Source organism: Anastrepha ludens, chromosome 3, assembly GCF_028408465.1.
Source record: "Anastrepha ludens isolate Willacy chromosome 3, idAnaLude1.1, whole genome shotgun sequence".
In the NCBI taxonomy this organism is placed as follows: Eukaryota; Metazoa; Arthropoda; class Insecta; order Diptera; family Tephritidae; genus Anastrepha; species Anastrepha ludens.
In genome coordinates this window covers 78530390-78549242 of record NC_071499.1, presented here as the reverse complement: position 1 = coordinate 78549242, position 18853 = coordinate 78530390, and the positions used below count along the sequence as shown (strand labels likewise).

The window sequence follows — 18853 nt, the reverse complement described above, 5'->3', positions numbered from 1 at the left end:
AATAATTCATGTACACAAAAAAATTTGTATTCGTAGTCCCTGTAATTTTACAGACTAACATACATACATACGTACATATGCATACATACATATCTTGTTGTATAGTAAATATAATAATTTTCATTTGGCAAACAAATTATCTGCTTCTTTCGTTCAGTTATTTGTAATTAAAGCACTCGTGTTAATTTTTCCCCCGCTCCCATTACATTAACTACCTAAATTTATGCGTTGAAAATTTCCAAAACTTTTGTAAATCAGCAAATGCAAATAATTTCGCCGCACAAATCTATGTTTTATGTGTGTAGTCATTTATCGTATATGAATTTTTCCCGCCCACCCACTCCAATGCCTTTGAATAATGTAAAAGCCACGCTATATCACCTTATAATTTTAGCTAAAAACAAAATTCAAAATAAAAACTTTATACAAATTGAATATACTCGTATTCGTATATGCATACATATTTATATTTGCAATATTTATTAATTTATATGATGTTCTTTTATATCCTCCTTTGCCACCACATATATCTAAAATTCATTGCTACTAAACACACGTTAATGCCATGCTATGCCATGCCATGCAATCGGAACACTTTGCCAAATAAAAATTATCATCTCTTTAAAAATAAAAACATTACAATACAAAACAAAACTTATTAACTTCAACTCGAAACAAAAAAAAAACACATTTATACGAAAATTTTCAATAAAAAAAAATTAACAAAAACAAAACACTTGCATATTCGAAACAACATCAGATTTATGGCACTGCTCCCACAAAAATGGATTGAGGTAGATCTAAAAACATTAAGGGCTATACGTGTGCTAAGGCCCTTGAAATTAGTCTCTGGAATTCCTAGTGAGTAGTTTCATTAGTTGTAAGCGCTTATAAAGTTAAACATTTTAAATATGTATCTATGTAGAATAAAAACCTTGTGTATGTATATAAATTAACTGTACTTAGTAACATTTTTTTCCAATAATTTTACCACGTTTTTATATAATTTCATAACAATTACCGTAGAATGCAAATACTTTAGTATCTAAAAAATGAGAAGAAAAACTATTATGATGTTTTTAGCTTTAGTTTTACTTACTTAAATAAATAATTTAATAGTAGCGTGAAATAATGAAATATGTTAGCGTACAAGTCGACACACAAAACTTGTATAATAAAAATTAAAAAAAAGAAAAGAGAGCTACTGTCGTAAGGCACAAACGTCAGTATAAGTTTTTTATTTGAAGCGTAAACAACAATATTTTTACCACACTTGAAAATGTCGAATTTCGTGCCAAATAATGTGTTTTTGCGGGGAATTCTTCTTCATTATTTTAATATGAAGAAAAAAGCAGCCGAAAGTCATCGTATCTTGGTGGAAGTTTATGGTGAGCATGCTCTATCTGAGCGAACGTGCCAGAAGTGGTTTGCACGCTTTAAAAGTGGTGATTTTGGCTTGGAAGACGAAGAACGCGAGGGTGCGCCGCCAAAGTTCATGGATACCGAATTGGAGGAACTGCTCTATCAAGATCCGGCTCAAACGCAAGAAGAGGTTGCAAAAACTTTGGGAGTTGATCAATCAACCATTTCCAAACGTTTAAAAGCCATGGGAATGATCCGAAAGGTAGGCCATTGGGTGCCGTATGAATTGAAGCCAAGAGACGTTGAACGCCGTTTTATGGCATGCGAACAACTGCTTCAACGGCACAAAAGAAAGGGTTTTTTGCATCGAATTGTGACTGGCGATGAAAAGTGGGTCCATTACGACAATCCAAAACGTCGGGCAACGTATGGATACCCTGGCCATGCTTCAACATCGACGTCGGCGCAGAATATTCATGGCCTGAAGGTTATGCTGTGTATCTGGTGGGACCAGCTGGGTGTTGTGTATTATGAGCTACTGAAACCGAATGAAACGATTACGGGGGATGTCTACCGACGACAATTGATGCGTTTGAGCCGAGCACTGCGAGAAAAACGGCCGCAATACGCCGATAGACACGACAAAGTTATTTTGCAACATGACAATGCTCGGCCACATGTTGCACAAGTGGTCAAAACATACTTAGAAACGCTCAAATGGGATGTCCTACCCCACCCGCCGTATAGTCCAGACCTTGCGCCATCCGATTACTATCTCTTCCGATCGATGCAACATGGCCTGGCTGACCAGCACTTCCGTAATTACGATGAAGTCAAAAAATGGATCGATTCGTGGATTGCGGCAAAACCGACCGAATTTTTCACAAAGGGAATCCGTGAATTGCCAGAAAGATGGGAAAAAGTAGTAGTAAGCGATGGACAATATTTTGAATATTAAATTTGTAACCATTTTACGTCAATAAAGTTTCAAATTTCGACCGCACGAACTTATTCATAGTCCATTAACAATTTTGTATAGCTTGATAGTTGCTGAAGAGAATTGTTATTTGAACACTGAAGAATATGAATTTTAAGAGATTTCATAATAAATTTGGGAAAACGGGCTTTTTTCCATATACAATGGTTCAAATTCTTAGTAGTACATACTCAGCGTTCAACTTTAAAAAAGTTTTTCAAAACGATAAATTTCCTTTATATGGAACAAATCATGTAATTCATTTATTTATAGCCTACTCAATTCAATCACAATGAAAAATTATATTTACATACATATATGCAACGTTTTTGAACTGAGAAATAAAAATAAACAAATTCTGAGAATATAGGTATGTCCATACGAACAATCGTACACAGATTGGATGCGACAGGATCCCCTTTTATTTCAAGCGCGCGGGGAATTTGCGCATCAAATTTCATAAGAAATGCTACAGTTTTTAGTTTACTACAAGTTTTGAAATGAAAGATATACCTCTTGCACAACGGCTTCATCAGGAAAACAAACCACTATGGAGGCACGCCGGCACGAAGATGGAAAAACTTTTAGAGAAATCGGCTATTTAATGAACAGAATTCATGTAACAACGCCTAGGCCAATGGAAGAAACTAAATAAACCCGAAGAACAAATAATTAAAAAAATTCTTTTGTGTCTGCCGTAATGTAAAATGTTTAAGGAAAATACCAATGAAGTAATTTGTGATGAAACAGTTCGAAATGTGTTGAAAAAATATAACTTCGATGGGCGAATTTCGCTAAAGTCTGAAAAACAAGCGCGCCCGTATGAAACTTGCCGTTGAATATATAACTAACGATATAAACTTCTTGAATATGGTAAAATATAGCTGGAGCACTACTTTTTGTTCATATTCTACTGTTTTAAGGTACACAGGTGGAAGCAAATATAATTTAAATGCGTCCGATGGGAATTGTTATATCTGCAGAAAGTTCAATACAGAATTTTTCGTCGAAGAATACAAAGGCTACTGTGAAGCGTGGCAGTGGTTTGATGATGGTGTGGATATTCATTTTGAAAAAGGCATTATGGGTAAATTTAAATATCTGAACATCCATAAAGCTAAAGTTGTGCAATGTACCGTATGGCACAATTTTGCTTTGTATCAGGACAACGACCCGAAGGTCGCTTTTGTGGTTGCCAAGCTATGGCTCAGCTGCAACTGCCCTAACCAACGCCAAACATGCGCACATTTGTCTAGTCAGGAATTGTCTAGAAAACTAAGAAATACAATTTTGCGGAACAGAACCCAATGGCACAATATTCCACCAGACCTAATACGAGTATATGTAAAAACTTGGTAAAATCTATGCAAAATCGCACTAAATACTGATGAAGAAGTTTAGTATAATATTTCAAGGACACTCAAGTTTGTGTAATTATCCGTTTGGACATGAATTCTATTTTGATACCATATGGTGGATTTTTTTTTTATTTCGTTCTAATTTTATATCATAGAATTCATATTGAATATAAATAGAAAATTAAAATAGAGAAATGCTGAATATAAATATAATTTATTTATATGAACAAATAGAATAGGCTCTAAATAAATGAAGAATATGGTAATTTTTGAAAATAATTAATTTACAGTTCAGAAATTCTGTTTTATAGTTGAGCAGTGAGAAGCGTTTGAGCCACTGTAGGTAAAATACATAGGCATGAAATGTTCATACGCCTTGCAACAGCATTAAATATCAATTGACTTCTTAATTAAAAAAAAAATCAAGTATGTTTATCAACATAGAATAGTTCTGCGAATTTTTGTGAACTATATTTAAATCTCTGACTTTTGTGGACCATCATAATATATTATATAATATACCTGTGGGTAAAGTAAGGTGAGTTTGGTTGTAAAATGAAAAATCTTTATTTATTCTTGTAAATCAATTTCATCCCCTTCAAACTAATCCTCTCTCAATGAAATACCCTTATGCCAACGATTTTTCCAATCCCCGAAACATGCCAAATAGTCCATTTCCGGTATAGCCATCAGCACCTTCTTCGATTCAGCTTTTATCTCCTCAATCGACTCGAAACGCGTTCCCCGGAGTGGTCTCTTGAGTTTTGGGAATAGCCAGAAGTCACACGGAGCCAAATCAGGCGAATACGGTGGTTGCGGAACGATATGCGTGTAATTTTTGGCGAAATGGTCACGAAGAACGAGTGTAGTGTGAGACGGTGCATTATCGAGATGAAAAAACCAAGAGTTGTTGGCCCATAATTCTGGTCTTTTTAGACGAATTGCTTCACGTAAACGACGCATAACGCTCAAATAATATTCCTTATTAACAGTTTGGCCAGGTGGAAGGAATTCATAGTGCACCCCACCACGAAAATCGAAAAAAACTATCATCATGACCTTTATTTTTTTAAACGACTTTGACATGCTCTTTTCGGTCTGGCCGCGCCTTTAGCACGATATTCGTATTCGCTTGATTGGTAGGTTGTTTCAGGTCGTAAGCATAAATCCAAGTCTCATCTCCCGTAATGATGCATTTGAGCTGGTCCTGATAGTCTGAAAGCATTGTTTCACACACATCAACGCGACGACTTTTTTCCAAGAAATTCAGAGTTTTCGGTACCAAACGAGATTTGACTTTTCGTAGGCCCAAATGGTCTTTCAAAATAGTTTTCACAGATCCTTCTGATATTCCGATCATATCAGTAAGGTCTTTAACAGTCAACCGACGATTTTTGAGTACTAACTCCTTCACTTTATTGACGTGTTGGTCATCTGTTGACGTCGATGGTCGTCCGGAGCGCTCCAAGTCATCAATACGTTCTCGACCCTGTTTGAAGTCTTTGTACCACTTATCAACATTTTTCTGCGACATGGTCGAATCACCAAATACCTTCTGCAACATGCTAAACGTTTCCGCAGCCGAAATTTCATTCTGCAAACAAAATTTGATGGCACTTCTCTCTTCAATCAAATCAGACATTGTAAAAATCGAAAAATGCACTCTTGGTCGTTTGGTAAACACAAGCGTAAATGATAATGACATTCACATGCAAGTTGGTCCAGATGTTATTAACAGTGCTGATAACTCATGAAAAAAATAACTAGAGCGAAATTTTAATCCCGCGAAGTTTGACAAATTATTTCACCTTACTTTTTGCCCACAGGTAAAGTAAAGTGAACCAAGTCTTTTTTGCGTAGGCTTGAATTTTTTTGAAAATTGGTTTATTTGTAGCCTTGATAAGGGGTAAATGAAAAAATTTAATAATTTTGAGGTTTAGTGAAGGTTGAAAATTGTGGTGAAGATTTTTTAAGGTCTATTACCATGCTTCTTTTTAACATCCTTCAAACTCTTTTTTTTTTATTTTTTTAGGATAAAAAATAATTTTCCGAAATATTACAGCGGAAGTCTCACATTTGAAAAAAATTGTAGGTCCCCTCTCTTTGTAAGCACTGAGATGCATCCTAACGCGCATATAATTCCATTTCGATTGCCGTTATATCAATTAAAGAATTCAAGAAATTCTGCAAGATTTTAGTTTTAGATTACAAATTTAAATGAGAATTAATTCATTATTTTTCGATACTATAAACGCAAACATATTTCAATATTTCCATTACTTAGCTAGAGCTCGACAACTATTAGCTGTTTAGTTTTTAGTTGCGCTAGTTTTTTTTTTTTGTTTTTGTTTTGAATTTGTAGTTAGTGTTAAATTTTCAAAAAAAAATATTGCACTTAACCTCTACTAATATACAATTTTTCTTCATCTATGCTAAAACTTCGACAACATTTTATTCGCGCTCCAAACTGCTGTGCTGCTACATCTTGGAATCTTTGCTGCGGAAAATAGGTTTACAAGTAGTTTTAAAATCCATTATCAAGGCAATGGCGCCGTTACTTCAAATCGGACTTTTGGTCTTGTTTGCGATCGTTATATTTGCAATCATCGGACTCGAGTTCTATTCGGGCGCTCTGCATAAGACTTGTTATAGTTTAGAAGATCCAAGTAAGTGAAATTTACGTAATACCATAATTTCTTCTGTAATTTATGCCGCAGTAAGTTTTCAATGCACGGCCAATTCACGATGCTTACCATTGCGGGTAAATGCGTTTCAAAATAAATACATTTTTTTAAAACTTATTACCTAAAAAAATATGTGATATTTCGGTGTATATTTATATGTACTAGCATCGAAACCGGAACCCCCATTGTGAGGACTGGCATTTTGACAATATTGACTTAAAAGTCTCAGACCGTTTTAACAGATTTGACGTACAAAAATATTACTGTTAACTACATAATAACATAACATTTACTTTTGAAATTCACTGTCAACAATAAAATTTAAAATGCATTTCTTTTTCAGATAAATCTGTTAAGGAAGGTGAATCAGAGACACCATGCAATACGGATAATGTAACGGATAAAGCGACTGGTTCATTTGTATGTAATTATAACACGAGTATGTGTCTGGAAAAATGGGAAGGGCCAAATTGGGGCATAACTAGTTTTGATAATATCGGGTTTGCCATGTTGACTGTGTTCCAATGTATCACCATGGAGGGCTGGACAGCAATACTGTATTGGGTAAATTAAAAGAAAAATCTAAACATTTAAAGTACTTTGAAAATCAAGCATTTCAAGTATCGCTAGAAATACCATACAAGTGTACGTACTGCCAATTTGTATGTCTATGGCTATGTTTGTAGTTAATAACTGCTAGCACTTTTGGAAAATAACTTCTGGAAATGTCTCACTGTCTACTCGTCCATTTACATACCTATATTCAAAAAGATTGTATTGTACAAAGTAAAATTATTCGAGTGCTTAAGAAGTGCGTGATACCTAAACCTGAATAAGTTTTTTATGAGCGCCGAAAGATATGCTATGTTTTTTCTTCTTTCTAAATGTGCTATTAAGTTTTATCAAACATCTCTGTCTGTGATATTCTCTAACTATTGTTGTATATTTTAAAAGCATATCTCCAGTTTATATTCACTGTCTCTATATGTATGTATGCGTACGTTTCTCCAATTGAATTTAATATGTGGACTTCACTCGCTTACTCTGATTTTCCGTTTAGCAAAGAAAATAATAGGGGTTATTTAGTGTATCGTGTATTTTGTTAAACAACAAAATACCATCTAAGCACTAGACTCTTTGTAATTTAATAACCCAACTTTTTCTATATAACCTTCTCTCTTCTCTCTGTATGTATAAATGTATGTAAACTAACTGCAACACGAAATTCCACTAAACGGGGTCTATTTACTCTAACAGCTTGTGGGGACCAGAAGTACGGAATGTTTTACAAAGTTTTCTAGGGGTTTCTGTTAAATTTGTTTTAATACAATTCAATTCTTTTCTATGAAATTGTCATGAACCTTCTTCTTTAATGAAAACTTAGAAATACTTTTCTGTTTAAATTTAATTAAATGGGTTACACGTTTTATTAAGAATTTAATATGCATAACTTCGGTCCCTTACAACAAGTATTTGATATAAATTTTCCCCATTATGAATTGCGATTACTGATTTACCTAATACAGAATTGCCTATCATTTATGATAGTGAGCTACTGGAGAAGGTGAATATTGTTTTTGTATTTTCATATGACATGCACTTTTATAGATGTATTTTTTCCTCAAGTGTACGCACTATTCTTTATAAAGACTTTCAGTTTGATGCATTCCACAATATAATGCCAATTTTTATTCATGCAATTTCAGTTGACTTATTGTAAGTTTTTGGAAGAACCTATGGGACGACTTAGCTAACAATATTTTTCAAAAACACTTTCCTTCCATTTGTTTAGGTTAAGTGGGTTTTTACATTTTGAATCTCGCGTTTTATCCCTAATACACCGACAGAGTTTTGTTTGTGTAAATAAAAAAAAATTAAGTAAAATTTTTTTTTCTTTGGCGCCGCAAAGTTTAATTAGTTGAAAGGGACTGAAAAGCGTGTAATGATACCTTTAAAAAATACGAAAACGGAGAATTCGACTAATTTCTAATTAACAAATATTCTCTGGGTAGTTTGTACTGTCCGAACAAATGCATTTAAAATAAGATTTTCGAACAATTTCACCGCACCGTTCTCTAGTGTCGCTTCTACACATCAATTCTCTTGAACGGTATCCTATTATAAACATCTCAACACCATCTTTTCTTGTGCCGAATATTCCTTTTCAAAAGCTAGTTCAGAAAACAGCTCTGAGACTTCACATCGCCTCTTGTGAAACTTTCTTGTGCCCTTTTTATCTTAGTATTTAAAATTTACCCAAATTAAGTATTTAGGCAGAGTTGATTGTTGGGTATCAGATTTCCTTCTGTCAACATGCCTTTCCAATAGCTTTATGTCCATACTTGCTAAAGGTAGAATAGTGCACATAAAGTGTACCGCCATCGCATCGCCGTCAAGGCAAGCAGACCAGACGGGTTTCCACTGTATGCCCATCACATTCAACCCTTTGAACCTTGAAAAAAAGGTCAGATAACGATTTCACAAGTTGCCAAAAGTAAGTTTCTTTCAGTAGATACCTATGTAAGCTCTCTGAACTTTGTTCAATTTCTTCCTAAGTTATCTTATTTTTCTTTTGTTGGTACAAACTAACAAATACAGCACTCAGACAAAATCAAGCCCATTGTACTGCTCTCAGGGAAGCCGAGTTTCTTTAAATCTACCCTACCTCACAAGAAATCTGAGTAGATCTTGTGGTGCCAAGAAACCAAGGTGGTCACTTCTGAACACATCAGTGCCAAAGACCTCAAGCCAGATACACAGAAAGTGGTCCTCCGTCTCATCATCCTCTCCACATGCTGGACAGAGTGCACTGTCTGAGATGCCTACCTCTTCCATGTGCTTCGCCCATAGAAAATAGCCCGTTATCAGTCCAACCAGCTGCCTACAGTGATTTCTGCTTAATAACTAATGAGTTAGCTTTTTTGTAGGCTTGAGCTATAAGAGGAAGTAAATTGCAAATTTGTTTAAAATTACTGAGTTTTTTGAGTTGAAATTTTAAACAAATATCTTTTTTTAAGTAAAATATCTTCGAATCTTTTTCACTTTTTTTCATTATTTATGACATATTACATATTTAAAAAAAAAAACACATATTTTGATTCAACATTTTTTTAAAAAAGTTAAAACTGTTTTGGTTTAACATTTTTAGGTAAAAACTACATTTTTTTCGGTTCACTTTTTTTGAAAATTTTTAGTTTAATTTTTGGGAGACATTTGTTTTGTAATTTTTGAAAAACACAATTTTTTAGCGGAAAATGCGTATTTAAAAAATATTTTTTGCTGTTATATTTTTGGGAAAAAACAAATTTTTTTTGTTTTTGAAAATTTTTAATGAAAAGTAAACTTTTTTGTTTGCTCAAAATTTTTGGAAAACATTTTTTATGTAATTTGTGAAAAGCAAAATTATTTAGGATAAAATACATAAATGAAAAAAAAATTCCCCATTGCATTTTTGTTTAACATTTACAAAATTTTTTTTTTTTAATTTTCTAGGTTACATTATTTTTTTGTAATTTTTGAAAAACACAATTTTTTAGCGGAAAATGCGTATTTAAAAAATTTTTTTTGCTGTAATATTTTTGGGAAGAAACAACATTTTTTTGTTGTTGAAAATTTTTAATAAAAAGTAGATTTTTTTGTTTGCTCAAAATTTTTGTAAAACATTTTTATGTAATTTGTGAAAGGCAAAATTATTTAGGATAAATTACATAAATGAAAAAAAAATTCTCTATTGCATTTTTGTTTAACATTTAAAAAAATTTTTTTTTTAATTTTCTAGGTTACATTATTTTTTTGTAATTTTTGAAAAACACCGTCCATCTGATTTTTTTTCCTAGTTCTTTTTAATAGCTGAGAATAAAGCAGTTTTTAGAAAATTTGTCGGTAATGCCTAAGATACCTGGCTCGCTTGACATGAAATCTATGCTCCTGTAATTTCCGTTAGATTTAGATTAGTGGGAGGTTGGACAAGTCGAAGCACTCAGTCAGTAGACCATTGTACTACACTTGCAAATACTTATGTTACTACGTAAGTCATGTTTTAGGATGCAGTGCACTCTCGCCCAATGAAAGTAATAATTGTTAGTACCTAAATTTTTTCAGTTATTATTTTTGGTAAGTGGAATGCATCAAAGCTGAATTCTTCTTGGTGTGTCATTTTGCATTCTTTCAATTTTCAGTTTACATAAATTCACATCTCCATTAAAATCTGATACACTCACACTGCTATAATAAAATCATACTCAATGTGACATTGGAATATTTTTTATGCATTTTATCTACCTTTATGTTTGTACTTTACACAAATCATACAAATTTAATTGGAGAATTTGAAAATTTGCTTATTAGAAACATTCAAAATTTCATTAAAAATTTCCAAACGCTCATCATTATCGTGCATTATACAATTTTCAGCAATATTTGCTATTTATTATGTGTCAAAATAGATTTACAATAATTGTGAATTAAATATTTGTTGCATTTTTGTAATGGTAAGCTCTTTAACTTAAACTTCTTTCTCTTCATAGCATATGAATATAAGTACTATTTTGTGTATGCACATACATACGCATGTATGACATAAAACCTGAAAGGCTGTAACTGTATTGACGTATTTTTTTACAATTATTTTTCAATACAGCGCACTTTTGATTAATCCGTCTCTCTATACCTTCAAAATGATATTTTTGCAGACCAACGACGCTCTAGGTTCATCATTTAATTGGATATATTTCGTGCCTCTAATAGTTATAGGCTCATTTTTTATGCTCAACTTAGTTCTCGGTGTCCTTAGCGGGTAAGTTAGTTTTTAAAAATAATTATTCATATAGAAATATTTGTATCAGTATATGTTTATAATTTATTATTCTATTAGTTTTTATAATTACGTTTATATTTATGTTGTTGTTGTTGTATATATAGTTTGAAATATTTTCCTTTCATTTAACAATCTACTCTGATTTATTTGTTCTTTTCCCGAAAATTGAATGAAATTGAAACCAAATCAAACCAAATAAAAAAAAACATTAAATGAATATGAAACAAAAAATCCCTAATTTGTTTTGTGCAGTGAATTTTCGAATGAACGTAATCGTGTCGAACGTCGCATGGAGTTTCAAAAATGCCGTTTTCGCACCATGTTTCAAACTGCCATGGTTTCATATCTCGATTGGATAACACAAGCAGGTTTTTGAAATACCATTTTTGTACAAAAAAAAAAAAAAAAAAAAAAACCGTTATGACTGAAAGAGTTTTAAGCCTAGTACCACCTCAACCACCACCACCGCTACCAAATAGTACCTCAACATAGAATCAAGCAACAAAAAAGAAAACAAAAACGTTAATAAAAAAGTACTAGAAAATATTTTCAGCAGCGCTAATATGAAAATAAGCCTCTTCCCACCACAAACTTTTTGTACCACCAGTACATTACATGCATCCAAACATAACTAATATACCTTTACCACAAATATATATATATATATAAACGTATATAGTATAGCATAACCCTGATAAACTAACATGAATTTACAAATATTCATGACAGTTGCCTTATTGTGTATGCTAAATATACGCCTAAATACATACTACATATATATGTAATTAATACCCGAATATTCCAAAAAGTTTTTTATTCACAAAAAAAAAAACGAAAAAAGTACTTAAATTAACCATCACATAAAACGCTACGTGTTTGTATGTACTATATAGTATATGAATTCTCCTTTATGAAAGTCTAACTAATTTAGAATATAGTCGCTCCCGGCAATGTTAACTGTTTTTAGAAAAACCAGTTTAGATTTAATCAACTGAAAATATGTTTGAGATGCGGGTTACTGAAAATGTTTGCAAAGGTTGGTTTTTGTTTGTTTGTGATGCGATGTGAATGTGTTATGCATTTTCTGTATGAAAATAAAAAAAAAACCGAGTTTCAAAAGGTAACAACAAAAATATTACATACACTTAACAACACACAAATCAAATAAATTTTGAAAACTTTCAGAATATTTATTTATTGCATATGTATAACACTAATAGGTACATATATGCACATACATACATGCATATACATACATACATGAGTATGTTTAATTCGCGATATTTCTCATAAGCACACTTTGGCATCAAGCATTACAAAAACACGTTTCCCACACCGCAACTTACCTGTGTATATACCTACAAACATCCATAAATGCATACATACATAGTTGCATACATACATACATAGTTGCATACATACATACATAGCTACATACACATACTACATCATAATGAAACAAATAAATTGAAACATGCTCACGAATCATGTGCAATAGCGACAAGACAATTTGAAAGATGCACTTCATTGGTACTTTTCCTCAAATTTGCTTACCTGGTGAATATACAAGTATAGAAATTCGGAATTCTCAGTGCCCGTGCGCATGTAAGGAGAAGGACCGCGTCTACATAAACTTTAAAAATATTTGTTGTTTAGCTACAGTCTTATATTAAAAAATACGCTTTCGTCATGCAAATATCGTAAAAATATTTTACTCAAAACCAACAAAAATTTGTTATGCCACTAAAGTATCACAGCGCTAGCTTCGCGTGAAAAATCGCCAGCTTCAGCTACTCAAATTTTACAGTAAAGAATAAAATCTTTTTAAAGTAATTTTCTTCAGGCACTTATTATTTCGCAACATCCCTTACACGAAATTTCCCGTATTCCTAGTTAATACGACACCAAACGAATCAATTTGATAAGTTGTTGTATTATTGGCTTATTCCATTTTGTGTGAGTATTTTGGACTTAGCAAAGTTGCTTATCCCTTAATAGAAACTATTAGTAATAAAGCTTCTTGCATTTAAATAGATGTTGTTTGAAAGAATGGGAAACTTTATGTGAAAACTTCAAGAATAGTTGTGATTTTTATAAATATCTTGACTGCCGCGGCACACAACAGATTTAAATTTTACTGCATTACTTACATTCATACATATAAATTCTGTCAGAAAAATATCGGGAATTGTTCATTTAAGAGCGCGCGTTGCACATATGTCTAATTTTTTTTTGCTGGAATGTTGGTAAAATGTCCCCTATAGTGTCGCAGAGGTTGAGAGTGATCTGTCAATTAGCTTGTTTTTGGCATTTAATTATATCAAACCATGGTGCTGGAAGACCATAATTTAAGTTTGAAGGAGGTTACTCGTGAACTTAGCGTGTCTCACGAATCAATTGGCAATATTTTACACCATCAATTGGGCATGAGACGCGTGGCTACTCGACTCATTTCAAGAGAGATGAATTTCTTTCAAAAAATCCATCGGAAGCAGGTGGCTGAAGACATGCTTGCGCAAGTGAATTCGGTCCCAAAGTTTATCCAGCGTATCATAATAGGTGAGGAGAAGTAGGTATATGACTTTGGCATGCAAACCAGTTAACAGGCGGCTGAATGGCGCAATCCACTTGAACCGAAACCTAAAAAAACACGTCAAAGTCGGTCAAAAGTATAAGTCATGCTACTCGTTTTCTTTGATTATCATGGTGTTGTGCAACTGGAATTCGTTCCAAATGATGCTACGGTAAATAAGCGATATTATTTGGAAGTTATGTGACATTTGAGAGAGAATGCGCTTAGGAAACGGGCCAATTTGTGGAAAGAAAACTCACGAATCTTGCACCATGATAACGCAGCGTCCCACAAAGCTCATATTGTGAACACTTTTTTGACCAAAAACTCGACAAATATCATCGAACAACCACCGCATTCACCAGACTTAGCCCCCTGTGATTTTTTTCCTTTTCACAAAACTAAAATTGCTACTCCGCAAACATCGCTTTGAGTCTCTGAAGGAGCTATAGGAGATCTCTTCGAACGCGTTTAAAAAGTGCTTTGATGACTGGACTAATCGTTGGCATATGTGTATTGCTTCGAATGGATTCTATTTTGAAGGCGACGAAATAAATTTTGATGATTAAACAACTATTTTGCGTATTATTCAACAATTCCCCGGCACTTTTTTGACAGAATGTATCTTTATACATTTGATAATGGCCATTGCTACATACATATATGTATATACATTTTTTCCGTCTCTCAGGTAAATTTGTGAATGCCGCAGCAAAAAGAAGGTTTATCTTTTGAGGTAAACTATTCCTCGCACCTCTTTTGCATATCTTCGTAAACAGTGAAATATTATCTGCATTTGCATTAAACAGATTCCAATGTGATTCAAAAAGTTAATGGAATCCCAAACTTTCACGGATTACTGAGCATAGTGAGCATAATCTGAGCGGCTGACTTCTGACTTTCAGAAATGACAAAACTATTTTTTCGATACAAAATTTTCTGAAAGCATATTTTATCATAAAAAAGTAGTAAAATGAAATAAAGAATCGAAGACATTTTACTTTAAAAAAATATATACATACTAAAATTTTCATTTTCAATTTGCTTTTCAAATTTGCTTCTATTCTTGGACCTCACTAAATGGATCTGACTTGGAAACAAAAAAACAAAAAAAAAAAAAAAAAAAACGTAAAAAGTATTAAAACGGTGCTGGTCACTAATTAGGAGCATTTCAGCTAAGAAATGTTCAACCACCTCAACAATAACAACAACAAAATTTTCAAAATCGTATAAATCTCAAAATTATATATTTTTTCAAATTTCTTTTATATTCAAGTCTACAAATAAACCAATTTTCAGATTATATGATAATATCCACAATACTTGGATCATTTGACATGGAATTGGGTCCAATTTTTTTTGGCTATATGCGTATAATAAATTTAGGAGTTAGCATAAAGAAAATACCATTTTTTCTTTGTGCCATCCTAGTGTACATATGTACCGTGAGCGTCGAAAGAAAGTGTACACCAATTATTTATTTTTTAATTTCAATAATTTTTTGTTATAAAAATATAGTGCATACAAAAACTATATAACCATATTCAAACTTTGTATAAAATTGAAAAAATTCGACAAATCTTCATCAAAATGTCACACTTTTTACTCAAAATTTTTTGAAGAATTTCAGATAATTAAATTTGGTATAAATAAAGTGGCAGTAATATAAAAAAAAACCCTGTTGACGTAAGTGCAGTAATACAGGATTGAAAAATTGGAAAGATTTAGACTACGCGTGGGGTTCCACATCACATTTCTCAGTCGTCATCAGGGTTTTAACTACTTGACCTGCTGAAAGTAATTTGGTTTAGCTTCTTCTGAGCATTTTTCAACCTGTTTTTCCATAATTCTCCCTATAGTTGTGATCGGAATGGGACTCCTGTGACTATTTAGCTTTTTCGCTATAGCTCATAAGAAACTATGTGGAGCTGGAAGCAGCCTGTTGAGCTCGTCTAATGGATATGTCCTTCTTATTGCCTCTTCTAAGAAAATTGATCTAGTTGATGAAAGCCAAACGTCAAAAGTTTCTACACTTTTTTTGTCTTTTCACAGATTTTCCAAAGTATCAAAAATTTATATCTTCAAAAAATGATTGATTGTATTGTTTGCAATGAATATTTTTAAAAACGATTCAGCCGATTGTGAAACAATTAAAGTGCGTTTTCTTAACAAATTCATTCATTCTTAACAATTTTTTCTGCTGACCATATAACAAAAATGTGGAGTAGACGTTAATTAAATTTTTCTAAAAACTCTGAAGAACATTTGAAATTTTAAAAATTTTATACGAAGTTCGAAACTTGGCTTTATATGGATTTTTGTGGTATGAACTATAATTGAATTGATCTAATCATTGAAATTACAAAATGAATAAATAAATTGTCAAAGCTTATCAATATTTGGTGCACACTTTCTTTTGATGTTGACTCGATATTAACAAGCCAAATGAAAATTTTAGAGCGTTTCAAATAATGTGAAGATTTTTGCGGCACCTTGAATTATGCAAGTTGTAGGGTTGTATTTCAGATTGATTGCATCTCTTCCTCAGTTATTCGCAAAAAACTTGGAAGTTAATGCGAGCGAAAAATAACTAAGTCAACTGTCATTAAGCGCAACTGCCAGTGGCTGCAAAGTCATCGCTGTTTAAAGTCCTCGCTGATTACAATTTACATAGATCACCCAGTATATCTGAGCATAAATTCAATCATCAATCATACACTTGATCACATTGACAAGTTCACTCATCCTGTAAAATGATTCATAAAAACTTCTATCTTGAAAGGAATGATCTGCATATAAATATTTTCTTGAGAATCCTCCACTAGTTAATACGCCTTAGCGATACTGTATCAGTATTTCAGCACAACACACACTAGCATACGCCTATTATGTATATGTGAACGAGAACGCCTACACGTACATACTAAAATACAAGTAAATGCAAAACAAAATGCCCGACGATATTGAACGTTCCGTTATGTATTTATTATGAAATTTTGATTGAAAAGCATTAACTATTATTGCTATAATATTTATATTATATTTTATGTCTGTTGTGTCCACTGAGTTCCCTTCAACTTTTCGTTTATCATTTTTTCTTTTCATTTAGTTTAGTTAAAATTTACGTACACGATCAATTTGAACGATTCGTACTTACTTATAAATTTATTCAAAATTTTAAATTATCACAATTTGAAAAAATTCGCAAAAAAAAAAAACCAAATCAAACAGAACACTTGCAATTATAACTGCTATTCCTGTATGTATATTGTTTTTGTGTAATTATTTTTTGTAGTGAATTCGCAAAAGAACGTGAAAAAGTAGAAAATAGACAAGAGTTTCTTAAACTTAGAAGACAACATCAGCTAGAAAGAGAATTGAACGGCTATGTTGAATGGATTTGTAAAGCTGGTATAGTATTGCGTTACACCTACATACATTCGTATTTAAATAATAATAACTAAGTTGATTTGAGATTTCGAATATACCTACGTATTTTAATAAGTAAATTAATTGAATCCTACAGTACACAAAACTTATAAATACATATTACTGTACTGTATATAAATCCTCTAACAGCATACAAGTAATATATATATATATGTCTACACATATTTAGATTGATACACACAAATAATCTACACATTACTGCCAATCACTAAGTACTTCCTACTATATATCTATAAGTATGTATGTATATTCCAATTGTAGCGTAAAATATTTTTTAGCTTTTGATTAAACCACTTTGAGTTTTCGGTTTTTGTGTTCGTTCTGACTTTTTCTTGTACTTGCAGAGGAAGTCATTTTAGCCGAAGAGCGTACAACTGAGGCCGAAAAGATGCACATAATGGAGGGTGAGTCGCTTATAGCATGCAATAATATCGTACGTACGAGGGTTCCTATTTAAGTTTTGAGATATACAACTTAACCCTTCTGTGACATTCTACTTCACAACCCTTTCACTAACATTTTTGGTACAGCTGTACCTTTATGTATTTTATACTGAAAGTCTATTACATTAAAAACATAAGAGATGTTAAGTTTTTATATGTTTTGCGTCAAAATCTTTTATTATTATTATTTTTTGCCATTATAAAAGTGAAAAATTAATAGTGAAAGTTCAAAGAGCACCAAACGTAAGGGGAAAAAAACCACAATATCCGTCTGTTTAGCGAAAAGTGAGAGCCCAGAAGTTTAAACCCTAGCTCGACAAGAGCAGGGCTGCTGAGATGAAGGTGCTGAGATGATTCCACCTCGTCCACCAGACAGCTTCTGCAGAAAGGGGTTTTAACCAATGCCAAGCATCACCGCATGGACACCTGACGGACATTGTCTGGTGAAGATACCTACCAAATTCGATAGCTGTAGCTTTGTTAGCCTTAGAAGTTCTCTCGAGCGCCTCCGATCTACCCGCGTCCAGAAGGATCTAGCGACTTTGCACGTTTGTGCACTAGCCCAGCGCTTGTTGAGTTGACACGATGCCCATATTTCTAGTAGCAGGCCACAGGTTCTTAAGGGAACTACTATTCTCCCATATTGCGATGAAGTCATCTCAAGGGTCCCGTGTCTGGCCAACTCATGGGCCCAGCAGTTTCCCTCTATGCCGCTGTGACCGGGAACCCAAATGAGCCTAATATCGAAGTACTCCGATGCATCCGAGAGGGAAGTTGTCAAGCATTCCCCGAATAATCTCGAACGCACACATAGCGAGCCCAAGGCTCTAATTGCCACTTGCCTGTCGGAGTTTACAGAAGCGAGCAGCAAATCCACAGCTTCCTTAATTGCGGCTGCTTCGACTTGGAAAACACTACAGTGGTCCGGAAGCCTAAATTTGAGCTTGATAGGGAGCTCCTCCCCTGATGATTGTCTCCGGGAAGGCATTGTTAAAAGCCCCCTCAATGTCAAGGAAGGCAGCCACCGTGCACTCTTTCCGACAGAGGGACACCTCAATATCTTTAGCAATAATATGCAAGGTGGACTCTACCGATTTGCCGTTACAATAAGCATGTTGAGCGTGCCATAAATGCTCCCGAGGAATTACACACCTTAGATGCAGACTAAACAGTCTCTCAAAGGCTTTTAGCA

General features: G+C 33.3%; 1 protein-coding gene across 16 annotated transcripts in view; it reads left to right on the top strand.

Annotated features, from left to right (window-relative positions):
* LOC128858243 (voltage-dependent calcium channel type A subunit alpha-1) overlaps window positions 1-18853 on the top strand; it is a 273728-nt gene that overhangs the window by 73591 nt on the left and 181284 nt on the right. For 10 of the 16 annotated variants that reach the window (XM_054094347.1, XM_054094344.1, XM_054094345.1 and 7 more), the window contains exons 5-10: window positions 761-861; window positions 6207-6362; window positions 6724-6944; window positions 11072-11175; window positions 17064-17179; window positions 17563-17622. In XM_054094347.1, the coding sequence (XP_053950322.1) occupies window positions 761-861; window positions 6207-6362; window positions 6724-6944; window positions 11072-11175; window positions 17064-17179; window positions 17563-17622 (758 nt within the window). Of the gene's footprint in view, window positions 1-760; window positions 862-6206; window positions 6363-6723; window positions 6945-11071; window positions 11176-11448; window positions 11565-17063; window positions 17180-17562; window positions 17623-18853 lie in introns of all 16 variants that reach the window. The other 6 variants (XM_054094348.1, XM_054094343.1, XM_054094356.1 and 3 more) reach the window with 2 other exon arrangements.